The 17,985-nt window shown below is 38.7% G+C and overlaps 1 protein-coding gene across 3 annotated transcripts in view; it reads left to right on the top strand.

Annotated features, from left to right (window-relative positions):
- Positions 1-17,985, top strand: part of FBN1 (fibrillin 1) — a 141,507-nt gene that overhangs the window by 83,519 nt on the left and 40,003 nt on the right. For all 3 annotated transcript variants that reach the window (XM_071755237.1, XM_071755236.1, XM_071755238.1), the window contains exons 22-32: positions 605-742; positions 1,741-1,791; positions 4,875-5,000; positions 5,750-5,974; positions 7,221-7,346; positions 7,436-7,564; positions 8,077-8,202; positions 8,326-8,451; positions 9,329-9,451; positions 13,090-13,215; positions 14,040-14,165. In XM_071755237.1, the coding sequence (XP_071611338.1) occupies positions 605-742; positions 1,741-1,791; positions 4,875-5,000; positions 5,750-5,974; positions 7,221-7,346; positions 7,436-7,564; positions 8,077-8,202; positions 8,326-8,451; positions 9,329-9,451; positions 13,090-13,215; positions 14,040-14,165 (1,422 nt within the window). The remainder of the gene's footprint in view (positions 1-604; positions 743-1,740; positions 1,792-4,874; positions 5,001-5,749; positions 5,975-7,220; positions 7,347-7,435; positions 7,565-8,076; positions 8,203-8,325; positions 8,452-9,328; positions 9,452-13,089; positions 13,216-14,039; positions 14,166-17,985) is intronic.

The following is a 17,985-nucleotide window of genomic DNA, read 5'->3' as shown; positions in this document are numbered from 1 at the left end:
TACAGTCATCCCCTAAAATCCTTCTGCAAGAGGAGTGGAGATGTTAAGGTGTGCTCTCTGGAAACTGTGGTTTTCTATTTGAGATGGAGCATGAGTCAATTGTGTACAGCACAGAGCAGCTTAAGACCAACCACAGACAATGGTGTGACTAAAATGCTCTGTGGATTCATAATTTCTTCCCTTAGCTGTCCTAGAAGGACAGTAATTTAGCTCTGTCTGATCCCTAGCCATCTTCTGCCACTCTCTATATGGGAGGATCAGGTAGACAGACTGAGAGATCTAATAGATAAATGGAAGATCCAGAAAAGGGTTCATATCTACACTGTTCCTTTGCATGTGTCTCTATTCTGAGTCATAATAAGTACAGTTATTCAGATCTTGAATGGTGTTGAGATATTCCCTGCTAAGGATTTGCAAGTGTTCTGTGCTGGGATGATTTCAGGCTATTAGCCCAGCACAGAAAAGGATAAATTAATCTCATGTAGTAAGTTAATGAATTTAACCACAAAAAGGAATTATCCTTTCAAGTGTGTTTGCAAATATATAATTATATACTGCTAAACAAGCAACATAACAATACACTTGTGGGTTTTTTTCCAAACAGAAACTGTTAAAGGTACCTGTTGGCAGAACATAGTGGATGGAAGATGTGAAATAAATATCAACGGAGCAACTCTCAAGTCCCAGTGCTGTTCCTCACTAGGAGCTGCCTGGGGAAGCCCATGTACACCATGTGAACGAGGTAACATTGCTTATTTTCCTCAGGAACCTAGGGTTTTTCCTAATTGGAGGTTGGTCCAGATTATTGTCATAAAAGTTTGGGCTCAGGATAGACAAATTAAGTGTTAAAATACCAAGCATTTGTTCCTTATTCAGCCTGAAAAGAGAAGTGTTAATATTTGAGAAGTAGCATGTGGTTAGAGAATGCTCTAACTTTGGATTTTATAGAAAACATTTTACAGGTTTAAATTCTAACAGGAGGGGACCACACCTACAGACTGTAACTCAGCAATGCTTTTGCATGTTTTGTCATAATTAGTGATCTGGAGTTCCTGATCATGTAGCTGTAGATGCATGTTCCCCAGAGCACCCCAGATTGTGTTTGCAACAAATGGATCAGTGGTGTGGTAATGGAGGGAGGAGAGGGAGTAGCCCTTGTTATTAGAAACTGTAGATTAACTGATGACGTAGAGAATCATTCAGTGATCAAGAAATGGGGTGAGGTCTCTGCATATTGATAATTAGACTGAACTGTAGGATGAGCTGCTGAATGCAGAAATGTATGAGCATTGGCATTCCTATATGGTGAAAGCTGCTAGTTTGATTCTTTAGTTAATTCATTAATTAATTCTTTAGTTAATTCTTTAGTTAAATTCATCCTGTATACCTTAGCAGAATTCATCCTCATTCATTTATGGTAAATTGGGGTGTAATGTGCTGTGGTCAAATTAACTGAATTAATTGATTAGAATGAAGCAGAAGTCATACAGCCAGGTTTGGGTTAGCTAAGACAAATGGGAAGCAAAAGAGGATAATGGCTGATACTCTACGTAGTTTATATAGTTGCCCCATCTAGCATCCTTATTATTTCAGAAAATACTGAGATACTGCCTAAGCACTCACACTTCTCATAGCAATAAATTCTAGATATTATTTCACAGGGTCAGTTTTGCACAACAAGTTGATGGTCAGTTTTGGACTGTTGCATTTTAAAAGTTCCCTTCTGTGTTTTTTTTACAGACCCAATATGTCAAAAGGGATACTCAAGAATAAGAGGAACATTGTGTGAAGGTATTTATTGTTGCCTGAACATAAGTCACATAAATGTTTTGATTTAAGTGACTAATTTAGCACAGGGGAACGTTCTGCCAAATTCTTACCTCGTGTAGTTCCATTGACTTCATTAGAGACATGGTGGGGATGAATTTGGTTTCAGTTTGTTTAAAATTCCTACATACTCAGAGTTTATCTCAAAGTACACACTTGCAAATATAGTGTCTCACAGTATAAGGAGACAGTTCTCTCTCTTCAAATACTGTTAACTGAGTAACCTACTTGGGAAAAGTATGCACCCTATATATGTTACAGAGTATAGCATTACTGATACAGTGGTATGACAAGCCATTACTATGCTTTAGAGAAAGAATACTTAAAGACTATATTTCACATGAAAGTTTTTCTGTAAGGTTCTTACTTAACCTTGGCATTCTTCCATGCAACATTACATCAAGTCAGGCATGTCAGTTTCATTGTCCTATTTAATAATGGAAAACAAACAAACAAAAAAAAAAAAGGCATTGGGACACAGTTTAACTGTAATTGAAAAGGTTGAAGATTTTTTTAAATGTGTAGCTTTTTGCTTAGTATGAGAGGTCTCTACACAATTCTATGGGAATCAAAGGTCCCACCCTACTTCATCTTCATTTGAATTGATTTGAACCCCTGGCAAAGTACTGCATATTTCCTTAATATGCAGAAGCTCAGAGAGACTCAAACTGCTGTGGGTCATCCTGACTGACAATATCTGATATGACACTGCAGTTAAAATATTTTTTTTAAATTACTCCCATATGTAGCTTCCATAAAGAAACATTGTTTTTTCACTTAACAGCAAATAAAATAAAATAGAAAAGAGGAACACCCTCACACATATTCTTTGCTTTCCAAATGATGACTGAATGCCTTGGCACGTCTGTGCTGCAGACCCACCGTACGTAACTTATCTGACCTCAGCAGCACTTTCTGGAGTGTGTAAGTGAAAGAGAAGGCAAAAAAAAAGTAAAAAATGTGGCCCCACCTATCTCTCTTCACAAGGAAAGTCTTAGAACATTTTCAACACTGCTGAGATGGAAAGTTTATCCTTCCAAGATGTAGACATAACTGTTTTCAGCATCTCCTATACCACCACTTTGGATTACATCTATTACATGCTTTAATCTTTCTTATTTCAATCAACCCAGATAGCCCCAAATTTCTCAGAGTAGTTTCCCCTGCTTTTAACATACTGGAGCTGTATTTGGGTTTTAACCAATGTAAGCATTTTTCAAGACAGGAAAGGATCTCTACGAAATATACTGGCAAGCAAGAGAGAGGACAAAGGATTAAGTTTAATTCCCAAAAGGTGATACTTGGTTCTCCTGTACATAGCCTGTGTAAAATGAATAATGTCCCTTGTGCAGGGAAAGAAGCAGACTAAGTTGGCAGTGGTCCTCTAGTTTACGGGTGAGCCCTGGAACTCTCAGCTGGAATATTGCTCACAGGCTGTGAACTGTGTTTCAGTGATTTTTCAGTGAACTGTGTTTCAGATTCAGTAGTCCACTGGCTTTACTTCCTGCCATCCAGTCAATGTGAACCTTTTATAGGCAGAAGCAGCTGGTGTCCACCCCACCTGTACCCTGCACCCTGCAGTTTGAGAGCTACAGAGTCCTTTCACACCTGGAATTTTTTCTGGAGGCACAGTGACTCCAACCTTACTTATTGATTAAAGAATCATAGAATCATGGAACTGTCATGGTTGGAAAACAACTCTAAGATCACCCCATCCAACTGTCAGCTTCCCTCTTCCCCCTCAAAAAACCAAAACAAACACCAAACAAAAAACCTAACCAAACAAAAAAACACAAACAAATTTTAAAAATCCCCACTACAGCATGTCCTGAAGTGCATCTGTGTGGTTTTTAAATACCTTCAGAGATGGTGACTCTACCACCTCCCTGGGCAGACCCTTCCAACACCTCACTCCCAGTAAATAAATTCTTTCTACAGTCTAGTCTAAAACCTCCCCTGGTGAAACCTCAGGCCATTTCCTCCAGTTCTGTTGTTACTTACTTGAGAGAAATGTCCAGCACTTACCCCCATACAAACTCCTCTCAGGTAGTTGCAGAGAGCAGTAAAGTCTCCTCTCAGCCTCCTTTTATCTGAACTAAACAATCCTAATTCCCTCAGGCTCTCCTCAGAAGATTTAATCTGTGCCTGAGAGTGTAGCTACAGATCTTTTTTATCCAAGTAATTATTTTCTCATTTCTTATTCTTATCCTCTCCTGTCTTAAAAATTATCATGCTTCATCATGGGTCATATTTCATGCTTTAGGCTTTTTGCTAAAGGCAGTTCTAAGGCATATGCTTTTTACAAAGGATGTCTGTGAGAGGACCCCACGCTTAGATTACTAAACATTTATTTATGCTCAGGCCAAGCTAACACATTTAAATTTAAATCAAATTATCCTTACCCAAAAGTACTAATTTTGCCACTTAAATATAGAAATTTAATCTTTACTTAATGAAATTAAACTCTGTGCAGTCATAAGGACTTTATTTTAATCTATGTAAAGTTACTAATTGCTGCCAAGGTCATAAGGGCTAGTTTTCAAGTAGTGTTTTCGTTTCCAGACATGCAGAGGTGTGTCTGATAAGACAAAAACATTAAAAATAAAAGATATTTAAAAACATTAAAAAAAACCATAGCACAACTTAGTCTTGTTGGAGTAATGGATAATCTCATTATGCCCTTCTAATTGTCTGTCTTTTGCCCGTTTGCTTAAAAAATCTGGCCCACAGTGAGTATGAAAACTGATAAATTTTTAAATGACCCTCCATATTTCTTTTTAATTCTTTAAAGTTAGATTTCAGTATATGTTGAAATGGCAAATAGCAACACTTAATATTTTTAATCATAAGCAGTTTTTCTGTAATTAATTGATTCTGGCTGATTGCATAGGAAATAATAAATATTTGGTATTTTGTCAGGCCATGTAGGATGCTGTGGTTTTGTGTTTCATCCTAAAGCCCAAACATTACAATGTTTGTATTTTTTCTGATTTGTTCAGGTTGAGCATGCTAGTGATTAATTTTATTCACATTTTGTTTGGAAATAGATGTAAATGAATGTGAGGTGTTCCCTGGAGTCTGTACAAATGGGCAGTGTGTCAATACCTTGGGATCCTTTGTTTGCCAGTGCCCCAGTGGAATGACTTTAGATGCTTCTGGTCGAACATGTCTTGGTAGGTATTAATTCCATTTACAAGTCTGCTAGGGTGGTGAGCAGTGTTTGTGCTGCATGTTCTCTTTCAAGGAAGGAAAATTATTTCTGCCCACAAAATTTTCAAATGGAATCAATCAGGGTCATGAACTTAGTTCAGTGGGAATATGGACAGTTTCCAATGGTAGTAGCTAACAATGGTGAACAGCATTGATTTAATTCTCTACAGATCATCTGTACTTTCAGCACTCTTCATCAGCAGTACCACTGAAATCACCAAGGTTGAAAGATTTGGGGGGGAACTGCTGTGGGCTGGGACTCAGGCATCTGAAGAGGGGAGTGGTGTTCTAGCCACACCATACCCCTTAATGGAAGGTGCAGCAGACTATCCAAGTTCTTTATGCTGTCCCTCAAAAGCACCTTTGTCCCTTTATGACAGTAAATGCCTAAGATGTTTCTCAGAACAAGGCATAGCTTGTAGTAATTAAAAGGCCTTATATAGGTAATATAAGCTGAAATGCTTAAAATGCTCTTCTAATGAAACATTTGTTTCAAGTGTTGAGCATCATTTTTCAGATTGATGCCTTAAATTTACTTCTGCGTTTAGCATTCCTATTTTGCTGTTAGAAATTACGCAGTGTGTTTGGGACACACCTGAGTCCACAAAACCATGTAGCAAACTGCCCTGTGAGGGGATTCCAGAAAAGGATTCCTCTGCAGTGAAGTAAACTCTCTCTTTCTTTCTCAACATATTGTTCAATTGCCTAACAGACATTCGCTTGGAGAGCTGCTACCTGCAGCATGAGGATGAGCAGTGCACTGCACAGATACCAGGCCGACACAGAATGGATGCTTGCTGCTGTTCAGTGGGGGCAGCCTGGGGCTATGAGTGTGAGGAGTGCCCTCTGAAGGGATCACCTGAATTCGATGCTCTTTGTCCTAGAGGATCTGGGTTCTCAACAAAGATAGAGATAACTGGGAAGCCGTTCTCTAAAGGTATGTGATCCATTTCGTGGCTCATTGCCAGCAAATCCTGCTGGCTTTTACACTTCCTTTGGAAGATTTCTGTGGGTTTCAACATTTCAGCAGTAGTCACTTCACTCACCTTAAGGCATGTTTGAAAATCTAATTAGTTTTCATGGAAATTAAAGCCAGAATACAACACAAGATAATTTAATCTGTATCACAGGCCATTATACCACATAATAATGCAGCCTAAGTACAAAATTTATGTCTTTACTAGAGCTGTGAAATTCTGTCCTATCCTTCTTCTAGTGGCACCTTTGACTGATGGAATAGGTTTAAAAGCTTGGCACCTCATAGCATAAGAACAGGAACAAACTGAGCAGTCAGCTTTTAATGTACTGAAAGAGCAATCCTTCTTACCTGTGCAGGGTGCAATAACTTTAATTCTGCTATGGAACTAGCAAAGGAGGGTGAATAATTTGAGGAGTTTCTTGTGTATCTACTTGAAGAAGCAGAGAAAAATGTTCACAGGATGACATCTCAAATCAGCAGAATTTAATTTGCTGTAAACCAAGTCTTGTTATGACTGTTGCTAGTAAACTTCCAGCATTAAATGGGAATCACACAGTGACACCCTAGCATCATGTGCTGAAAGCTGTTTTTCCTGGCTTACCAGTGTGGTTATGCTGGACAATGTCAAAAGCTTAAATGGATGTGAATATGTGTTTATAAAGAAAGCCAGTTACCCAAAAAAATATGCATCCTAAAGTCTGAAAGGAGGGGATATGTGAATGACAATTGTTGTTGTTAGTTTCAGCCTTAGTTTTATAAACAGTTACTAAGCCACTAATTATCCATAAAGAAAAGTGACACGTGCTTTTATTTATGCTTGTTGTTTTCTGTGACTCATGGAAGTCATATTTTTTTCTTAGAAACCAGAAAACAAAATGGTTCTTTTGGAAGCACCCTTTATCCTTGTATGTCTGATCCTCTGTCCATTTAAATCTTACATCTATAATCTTTCAGAAATGCAGATCAGATCTTGCTGGACACAGGGAGAGTGATACCATTTTATGGCAGAAAGTGCTCTTGGCAGCTCCAGTGCCTTGTTGGTTAGGTGGAACTTGGTGCCAGTTTATGTAGTGTGGGCTACAATTTTCCCAAAAAGAGGGGTCTTTGTAATTCAGAAAGATGAGCTCCGATGTCAGCATCATTCTTTTATAAATTGTTTATGTATGAAGTGACAACATCATGTGTCTTACTGTTTCTTTTTTAGATATCAATGAATGTAAAATGGTCCCCAGTCTCTGTACCCATGGAAAATGCAGAAATACCATTGGCAGTTTCAAGTGTAGATGTGACAGTGGATTTGCCCTGGATTCTGAAGAGAGGAATTGCACAGGTAACTTGTGTGGATGTATCTCTTGTAAGTCTGAGTTGAAAAGGAAAAACTAAACTCCTCTGAAAATGCTGTGAATCTGCTTTTTACAGATATCGATGAATGCCGCATCTCTCCTGATCTTTGTGGCCAAGGCATCTGTGTCAATACTCCTGGAGACTTTGAATGTGAATGTTTTGAAGGCTATGAAAGTGGATTTATGATGATGAAAAACTGCATGGGTATGTTTTTTATAGACCATGGTTGTGCAATAGTACGCTATGCATGTTGGGGTTTTTTTCTTTCTTTCTTTTCGTTTTGTTTTTTTTTCAGATTTGCTTGTGCCTGGATTTAGGGCCTTCTTATTGTTTTCAGTCTTATTAAATCTTGCTTTAACTTCATTTCCACCCCAAATGTGACTTCCCTGCTTCTGCAGCATGCCAGAACACAACTGAGCAAGGATCAAGATTTCAGGATTTATCCCACAAACCCCATTTAGCTAAGTGGGACACCATCCTGAACTTTGAAGCTAGAGTAGGTGCAAAATTTAGAAACCTTTTTTGCATTTATTTTCCTTTTATTTTTTTTAATTTTTTTTAACCGCACTGTGGGGTAAGGGATGACTTGCTGTAGGAAAGGCTCCAGAGCCTCTCTAGGCAGACAGTGCTGTGCTGGGTAGCAGACTCAGGTGGGATGGGCTTCCCCTGTGTCCGTGCTGGTCCCTGGAGTGTTGTGCCTTCCCTTCTCCCCACAGACATCGACGAGTGCCAGCGCAATCCTCTTCTCTGCCGGGGTGGCACCTGCATCAACACAGAGGGAAGCTTCCGCTGCGACTGTCCTCCAGGCCATCAGATATCACCAAATATCTCTGCATGTATAGGTGAGAGGTGCAGGCACAATCAGTATTGTGCACACCTTTTTGTACCACCCGCATTTCCAGTGCCTAGGTTTGTATAATTTTCATCCAGACCTAACCCACGTGCTCCTTGTTCTTTTGCAACAGACATTAATGAATGTGACCTCAGCACCAACCTGTGCCGCAACGGGCGTTGTGTCAACCTGATTGGAAAATACCAGTGTGCTTGTAACCCTGGCTATCAGTCCACACCTGACAAGTTGTATTGTATTGGTAAGGACAAGATCTACATGGGCTCTCGAGTGAATGGGGAAGATGAAACCCAAGTTATTGTTTCATTTTTAGTAGCTGTACAAAGACATCTTTAACAGTGATTCAAAAATCTAATACAGTCTGCCAGAGAGTGTGCACGAAAAAACCCAAAATATGTCCATCCATTACTTGCAAGGAATGAGTGAAATTTGGCAGTGGTATAATTAACTGTGTAATAGCTTATTTTCTCTAGTAAATCAATCGTGATGCATAAAATAGTGTACTGTTTTATGTGGCTAAGATTCAAACTTTTATCATTAAAAGCAATACCTAGTTAAATCCTGAGTTCTATATGTTATTAAAAATTGGCATTTCTGACAGGCCATGGAGTAGAATCATGTGGTTCAATGGAACTTTTCCCAATTTGATCTGAAATTGTTTCAAATACAGGGCTTTTCCCTGTAGCTATTTTCTTAAAGCCACATCTTGTAAATGACATTTAGCTTAAATCTCATATTGTGCTCTCTTTTATATGCATTGTGCTGCAACACACTGGCTTTAATTCTGTCTAGTAGATAATTTTTCCCCTTGATCCTTACAAAAGTTTTGTTGCCTTCATTGTGGTCATATTCATATGACCTTCAAGGTCATCTAATTGTTATACATAAAAATAGAACTGAGAGATATTTCTACTTACTGTCAGATAATATAATTTCTTTCCCTCTCTGTTTTGCCTGATGTCCATTCCAAAACAATTCAGTGTTCAAAGACTGTGAAAATATCAAGTTTGGATTCTGGATTGATGCTGCTCTGGAAAGCTGACTTCAAGTGTAGCCTTGAAATATGCTTTAAAATAAAAGGTATTGTGGGTTTTAACTGTAATTTCTCTCCTTTTTAGATATTGATGAGTGCAGTATAATGAATGGTGGCTGTGAGAACTTCTGTACCAACTCAGAGGGCAGCTATGAATGTAGCTGTAAACAAGGCTTTGCACTCATGCCAGACCACAGGACATGCACTGGTAAGGGAGATTTTGGGAACTTTTCTGCTAGAATGTTTCAGTGGTTTAAAAATTGAATTTAAAGATTAAATCTATTGTAAAAAATATACTGCTTGAAAAAAAAAATAAAAATCAGTGCATGGAAAGTGAAGATCTTTTTCTGAAGTAAAAGATTTTTAAGTAAAGGATTTTCTGAAGATTTTTTTCTAAAGTAAACGTTTCAGTATCAGAACTGGACAATTGCAGAATGAGCTGCTTTTAAGGGAATTGATTATTCATCATTCCAGAAAGTGTGTCAGTTGATTCTGAGTTGTAATTTTTTCAGTAGGAGGAAAATTTTTCCCCTTAAGGGTGAAATATTAGATCAAAATCCAAAATGTGTTGAAGTCAATGGAAAGAATAATCATAAACAAAAACCAGAATGCCCTGCATGTGTACTCTATGGTTAGACAGAATAGACAGAAATGCTAGAAAAGGAGTTCATTTCTGTGTTCTGTGGTTGTGTGGTATCTGCTCTTAAGCAAGCAAGCAAATTCCTATTTTTAATTCTTTGTTTAGTCAAATGCAAGTATGCTGCATTACTTCAAAACAGAACGACTTTCAGACAAACTGAAATCTGAATAGTATGAACCTTTCTTAGGAAATAGCTCCCTTGCACTCTAAACAGGGTTTGTGTGAAAATTTTCAGAGCTGTGTAATGGCTGTCTGTTCTCCTTTGGGAGTCTGAGAGTCATATTCCCAGTAAGTGTCAATGATTTCCACATAGGTTACTGGAAAGATAATTCAACCCTACCCATCTCTTCTTCCTACACAAGCACTGGCCCACTGAGACATGTGAATATTTGCCAGAGCTCCTGGAAGAACATGAGAAATTTTACAGGGTTAATTCCGTGGAAAAGAATTGCCTTTACAGTTGAACAAATGGAGGGTTTTCTATAAAGAATTAATAGAGAAATCTCCCATTTAGAATATCTGAATATTTATACACCTCAGTTATCACTGAGGCCACTTACTACCACTCCCAATAATAAAAGAAGCATAAAACATAGCTAAATGTAGTTTGCCCCCACAAACTTGTAGCTTACACTGCTATAAAGATGTAAAGTAGTCAGTCACATTTCTTTCTTGTGCAAAGAAAGAAATCAACTGGAAAAAGTGCAAATTTGACCAATAAAATATTTATATTAGAGATAGTTTGCTTCAGGTCAACTTTCTAGAAAAGGAAAGTTTGTACAAAAAACTTGCCCTAACACTGTGTTTTGGAGCACTTTTTCTACGCAAAAATACAACCAGTTGATAAAAATTGTGTCTCAGCCAAAATCTAAACCCAAGTGACACAGTTAGAGAGACTTGAGAGGGGAAGGGAGGAGGGAGGGAGCAAGCACAGTGCTCTGAATCATTTTTCCGTTTTTTGATCTTCTTGGTTTGAGTGGGGACCAAACGACCTGAGTAGAGTTTACTTGCACAGTCACAGGCATCTCAGGTCTCCTGGCTGGAAACAGCTCTGTCCTCTGCTCCTGCTTGCTCTTAGCCACACACAGATATCTCTAAACTAAAAACCAGAGTGGATCATTCAGAGAACCCTCCTGCTTATTAAACTAAAAGCTTTGTAAAGAAAAACTATTGTCTTTCCCTTGTCAACATTTAAAAGGGAGGAAGCAATTGCCCTAGCTGTGTGCTGGGGATAAATCCTCAGTGATTTTCTCCACATATTAACTTGACCATGAATGTGTCCATGGAAGTTAGTGGTTGGATCTTAGCTGGGTGAGGAATAACAAACCATCTGATCCTAGTGAATTTTTGTGTATTTATATCCAATCGTGACTCTGAAAAACATTATATCATTCATAGGCCAGCCAGTAATAGCTCCTAGTTATTAATTTTCATACTGCCCTCTAAGAAAGATGTGAATTCAATAGTCAGCACATGAAAAGGTCTAAGTAGCAGAAACACCAGACACCTTTGGGTGTCAAGGTGAACTCCATTTAAGGAAATATCAAAAGATATGAGGAGTCTCCTTTACCACCCTTTTAGTATCTAAAAATGCTGCCACTTTCTCTTGAAGAGATGTCCATTAATTTATGGATACCTGGTGAATATTCAAATCCACATTCTAAAATTTTGCCTCTGCCCAAACTGAGTGGAAAATAAGAAAAAAAGTGTTTTGTGAGATTTTCTCCTCATTGAACTGAACATCTGGTTTTACTGTGTTAGATGTCTGTGCATAGTACCAGCTATAGTAACACTGTGACCTGAGAATGTGAAACACCTATTTTACATTTTCAGTTTGCTCTCTGGGTGAACATGTCTTTTATCTTTAACATCACACAAAGCTAGAAGCCATTATGGAATAAACTTCTTGATAATTGAGCTAGTAAGAATGCTGTTCAGTTCAGTAGTAGGTCAAGTTTGAATTGGTGAGGTTATGCATAAATAATCAGCTCATTTAGGAGAAACAATAGGTTCTTTGTCAGCTGATTTTTGCCCAACTGTGAAACCAGTACAGTGCAAGTTAGTAAATAAAGTTCTTTTATTTTTGTCATTATTATCCCCATTTTTAGAGCTTAATTTTACATGTTAATTCAAATTCCATTCCCAAATTAACATCTCCAGGCTAATGTCCATGCCAACATTATTTGCTTGTTAACATGAACAGGGACTGGTCAGTCTTCTCTCTTGCAGAACTTGTGTCTCCACACAAGCACGAGCTGCTAGAAGTACACTAGAATAATGAACATAATATTATAAGTTAAAGTGAGTTCATTTTCTGCAGCTGCATAATTACTGCAATCCACAATAGACTGGTCTGATAATGAGTTACACCCTTTCTCTTGGAGGGAATTACTGAATCTTTTCCTTTTTGTGATGATTTTTTTCCCATGGAGTCACTAAGCAGAGTTTCTGATTTTTGCTTTTGCTGGTCTATGTTGATGCTGACTCAGGGAGATTCTAGGGATTTTTATAAATTTACCTATTATATTCCCAGGGACGTTGAAAGATTCCAGACCTTAGCATGGCTACATGAATATAATAAAGTACCTGCTTCTGCAGCTGGGCCTCAGTCAGTGATGGCCAATTTCAGCTATTGATAAAGCAACTCCCATGCTAGAGGATGTAACTGGCCTGGCCAGTTAGCTGCAATGCTAATAAGCCCCATGCCATCTCTTAGTGAATAAATGTATATACTTTAATTATTCCCATTATGAGTTCATCTGTGTTTCTGGTTTTTCATCACTCTTGAGAACATGTAGAAGTATTCTGCATGTACAATGACTGTTTTTTTTTAGCTCTATCAAGTCTAATATTTTTGTGCTGAATTTGGTTTCAGAGCTTCCATTGACTTTAGCAATGATGAATAGTATCAATTTTATGTGGCCAAGTGGTGAGACAAAGATTCTGTATTTTTTTCTATCAATGACTTCTTTTACCTGCAGAGTTGGCTTCTGTTCCTATTGGAGTCAGAGGGAAGTGTTTGTCACCGACTTTAGCTAGAGATAAGGGTCTTACTCATCAGGACAATTTTGCAATGTACCATTCATTTCTTTGGAAGGATTTAATCTTCATCCTATTTATCAAAGCATTAAAATGTTTTCTTGCCATTAATATGGGTGGTTGCTGTGTGTAAAGGTGGCAGGTTTTAATCCGATTTTTCTCTGCAGATATTGATGAGTGTGAAGACAATCCTAACATCTGTGATGGAGGCCAGTGTACAAACATCCCAGGAGAATACAGGTGTCTTTGCTATGATGGATTCATGGCATCTGAAGACATGAAGACTTGCATAGGTTAAGTACATTATTTTCCAATCTGCATTAACTGGGGAAAAGTTATTTATTAAGGCATTATTTCCAAATAGTCAGACAGTGATATTAAAATGAGTATTGCTCTTCTGCCCTACTTTTGGCCACCTGATCATAGGACCAGCCCCATCGTGCAAGCTATGTTTATCAAATGCAGATGTAATCTCTCTATCCCTGTGGAGTGGGATGCAAATGTGATGATCTACAGTATCAGATCTCTAGGTCCTCTTCCAGTGAGGCTTTTAGGCAGCTCTGTTGAAAGAGAGCTTGCAGAAAGGAAGTGCTATTGAATGGTACTGTGGAAAATCCTAGCAAGATGAACCACCAGTGAGCATTTAAACTTGTCTCTAAAACAAAATTATGTGCTATACCTTCACAGAACAAAGTCATGAAATAGTGTATCTTCAAAATAAAATCTTCACATTTAAATTAAAATCTTGAGTGTACTTGAAGATAAATGTGTGTGATACAAAACTAGATAATGTAGGCATGCAGATATAAATATATATACACTCACATATATGTAGAAAGCATCAATAAGTAGTTACAGTTTTGATAATTTGCTGAATCTTAGTCTGTTTTTTAAGGAAAGCTGGAATTGAAGGTCAGTTAATACAAGTATGGTAAGGTAGCAGTGTTAAATCAGAACCCAAACCTACCTTACACTAGGTAAGGAATAATGAACTTCAGCAGTTTTCTCTTTCGTATGTAGACCCATTTTTGCACCAGAACATCATATCTCAAGATATTTTGCCAGTTATTTTCCAAGAATTACATTCAATAATTCTTAATTCATGGGGTTTTTTTAGATGTTAATGAGTGTGATCTGCATCCAAACATCTGTCTGAGTGGAACCTGTGAGAATACAAAAGGATCATTTATCTGTCATTGTGATATGGGATATTCAGGCAAGAAAGGCACAACTGGTTGCACAGGTATGTTTTAGATTTTAATTTTTAACTTAAAGTTAAATTTTTGAGTCTGCATATCCTCTTCTCTAGTGTTCAAAGCCTCCTCTTGCTGTGCTTCTTTTCATTTGTGCTAAATAGCTTATCTTGTATCCAAATTTGCTGAGCCTATGTTCTGCTGAACTTCCGTGGCACAGTATTCAGCCTGATGCTGCTTGTGCTCAAACGTGTGACAAAATGCCTGCTGGGAACACATCTGGGCTTTTTACTGCTTTGTTGTTGGTCTAAGAGAACAGAAAATGCCCTTGCCTATGACTTGACTGGACAGATTCCTGAGGACCTGAGGAGCATTTGGATTAGTTAATTATATACTGCATGCAAATAACAGGTATCTCTTCCAAACATTATTTTGGCAAACACAGATGGCTTGAAATATGTGCTAAAATGTATCTTCAGTTTTTGAAAAGTGGCAACAATACAGCTACTCAACTACATTATATCAGCCAAATCAGAATTTGCATTATTTCATGTATTGCCAGCAAACAGAAATGAGACTCAAATATAGAGGCTCCAAGGGCATGATATTAATAATCCTAGTGCTGGTGTCTCAAGCCAAGGTGTTGAGAGTCTTAGATTTTGCCCAAATATGAATGCAAACATATGTTTAATATAATTTTTAATGTAGACTTCGGGTAAACACATTTCTGGCAATGTCAAAGACAAACTTTTAGTCTGCTCTTTTTGTATGGAGTTAATAAGATATTTCTGTAAGTGCCTCAAATATATGAAGCTGGTTTTTACAGCTCTCATAGAACAATCTGAGAGCTGGAGTTGTATTTTGCATATTGGACCATGGACGAAGAGTTGCACATTACTAACAGCTGCCTTTGACTTACAAGTGAACTGATCTAAATCCAAGAAATCCCTAATTATACCCTGTAGACCAACATTTCAGTGTTCTTTGTTTCTGTACTAAATTATATGAAGATCTCCAGTACTCTAGACCTGCAAACCCTGCTGCTGATCAGTTACACATGGTGCAGTATCACTGCCCATGTAGTGGGTGATGGTCAGGAGCTGTCAGGGAAGATGAAGCAGCCAGCAGAAAGAAAAAGACAGCGAAAGGTCATGGAGGCAGGGGAGGAATATGAGGTGTAGCTTCTGGGGAAGTGCCTGGAAATTGCCACCATTTTGGCATCATGTGACACAAGATAGTGGCAGATGTCCCAAGCATTACTGCTTTGTTAGTGGAGAAGCAGAAAAATCCTTCCCTCCTGGTCCCAGTCAAGCTCAGCCCTGTGTGGAGATGCTGTCTGCCATGTGGGCTCTCCCCATCACTTTGCACATCTTTATCTTTCCTTCAGCCCATCATCTGCTGCTTTTAGCTACATGCTGATATCCTGGGGTGAATGCCACTTACCAGGAAAACCATCAGACACCTTAATTGCAACAGATGTAGTTATAGAGGGGTTTGGTAATTTGAAAGAGGTCAGGTGAAGTATCAGTTATGCTGATACAGCTGAGGTGGGACCATATTTAAAATAAAACACCAAATGATTTGGACTTAAATAAGAAATGGGAGGAAGCAAAGCAGGGACTTTTTAGGGGGGTTTTTTTGTGCTAAAAAAACCTGTGTGGATATAGGTCCCATTGTGACTAAAGTGTGCAGATTCTCACATTCTGTTTTTTAAAAAATCTGATGTACTGGTATCTGTATCTGGTGTAGACCTTTGAATTCCCCACCTCATGCTTGCACAGTATTACAGCAGAGCAGAGCTGAACTTCCCAGGCTCGTGTATGGCAGCCCGTGAGAGCATCCTTCAAGACTTTTTCTGGGGGTACCTTGCCAAAAGCACCTTGACCCCAGGATTCAATTCTTATCTTACAGACAGGTCAAAAGCATCTACAGTTTTCAGGAAAAAAAAAAATCACAAAAATGTGTTCAACACTTCACATGGGAGGTTCTCTGTTTCACGAGAACAACTAAATAATGTCCTCTGGGTTCCATTACAGTTTTGTCTAAATATTTCAGCTCCCTTGTCATTACTGATTATTTCCATTTTAACAAATAAACATGTTTTTTTTCTTCCCCAATCATTTTAGAGTATTCAGAATCCACCCATTGCCTTACAATCCCATCTCATACAGATGTTAGTTCCCCTCCTCCTTCGTTCTCGGTAAGAATGAGGAGAGAATTTAGTAAGAAATATATAATTTTTTTTAATGCAAAGTTATCCACTGTAGTTGCAGGTTTCCTAGCCAAAGTGCTACAAATGCTTTAATTTCCATTCACAAGCCAAACTGTGGCAAGGCTGACTTAGAGCAGTTCATTTTATGTTTTTGTAGGCAGGCAAGAGTATGAAGCCACTAGAGAGAAGCTTGCAAAGTTTTCCCCTATTCCAGTTCCAGATTGCCCAGCTTTATGACAAGTATCTTGTCTCTGCTTTTCCTGTCAATAAAGTTTACATGTACTTGTGCAGAGATGAAATCCTGTATTGGCACTTGCATTTGTACTTTGTGATTCATCACCACTCTGGAGAATTGCCTGTACATTTGCAATATTTCACTGTTGATGTAAAGCCTTAGATTTACTTGCCCTGATATTTTTACAGAGGAAAAATATTCTCTGCCTCTCTCCCATCTCTCCCTAACTCCTTTCCAGTTAGTGCTGTGCGTGCAGACCTCCTGTCAGCTCCTGGTGGAGTATTTCTTACACAGGCTCAGGGTGCTTTTCACAAAGTCAAACAGAACGAGGTGAGTTTGAGGGCAGAAGTTGCCCCAGATGGTCATCAGATCAAAAATATATGTGATTTAAATCCAGCCAGCTGGATTTCTCCACAGGGCTCAGGGAGCTGGAGGCCTGAAACCAGACTCTGACTCTGCAAGGGTCATGTTGGTGCTGTTTAGTGGAAGGTGTTGAGCTGTGGCCTTTTTTGGGGGGGTGTAAGGTTAAAGAGTTTGGTCTTGAAGATTACCTGTGTTGTTCAGTAGTGATAATGATAGTGGCTGAAGGAGGAGCAAGTGCACACTGCCCACTCGCACAGCCAACAACAGCACAGCTAGAAAGAAAAGGACACTTGATATGGTGAAAGGAAGAGGCAGAGGCTGTCGTTTGCCCTCAGAAATAGGTCCATAATGTTTTGTGATTTGTGCAATTTGCTTGCTTCTCTCCCCTGCCTTTGGCTTCTGACCATTGATAATAAATACATTGTGTTTCTGTCTTGATGATACAAGAAAGTTCTGGTGTCAGTGGAACAAATCCATGTCCCCTTATAAATCTGGGAGCTGGCTGTGTCAGGCTAAATACCAGAAGATAATGGTGTTAAGATGCTGGGGGTATGACAGAAGGAGTGTATTGTGAGTAGGCATCTGTCCAGAAAATAACATGCTGTGCCCCGGGCTGATGAGGTAAGGATAGCAGGCAAGAACTGAACTGCTACATGTGAAACTTCAGGAGGTGCTTACAGTGCTGAATAAAATCCAAGAGTGATTCCACAGTTTTCAGGTATAGCTCTCAGAACAGGATAATTTTTCCATGTATTTTTCTACTCGGGTGAGCATTAAGTTGAAATTCACAGTTTTCTCACTCTTAAATACCTTCCCTTTTACCCACCTGATTACATGGGCAGCAGCCCAGGAGTAGGAATGCCTTGTGACTTCCACCAGACGACTGGCCCTGTGGGAATGAAGCCCAGGCTTGAAATACCAGTGAAACGTCAGTGCAGTAAAATGTACAGATACGCAGAGAGTGCCAAAAAAATTAAAAAGTCAGAAAATGCTCAAGGGATTTGCATAACTGATTTATAGATGGAGGCTGAATTAAATCCACACTTTGCTAAGAATCCTC

Source organism: Heliangelus exortis, chromosome 11, assembly GCF_036169615.1.
Source record: "Heliangelus exortis chromosome 11, bHelExo1.hap1, whole genome shotgun sequence".
NCBI lineage: Eukaryota > Metazoa > Chordata > Aves > Apodiformes > Trochilidae > Heliangelus > Heliangelus exortis.
The sequence above is the reverse complement of the archived record's forward strand: the minus strand, read 5'-3'. Positions and strand labels throughout refer to the sequence as shown.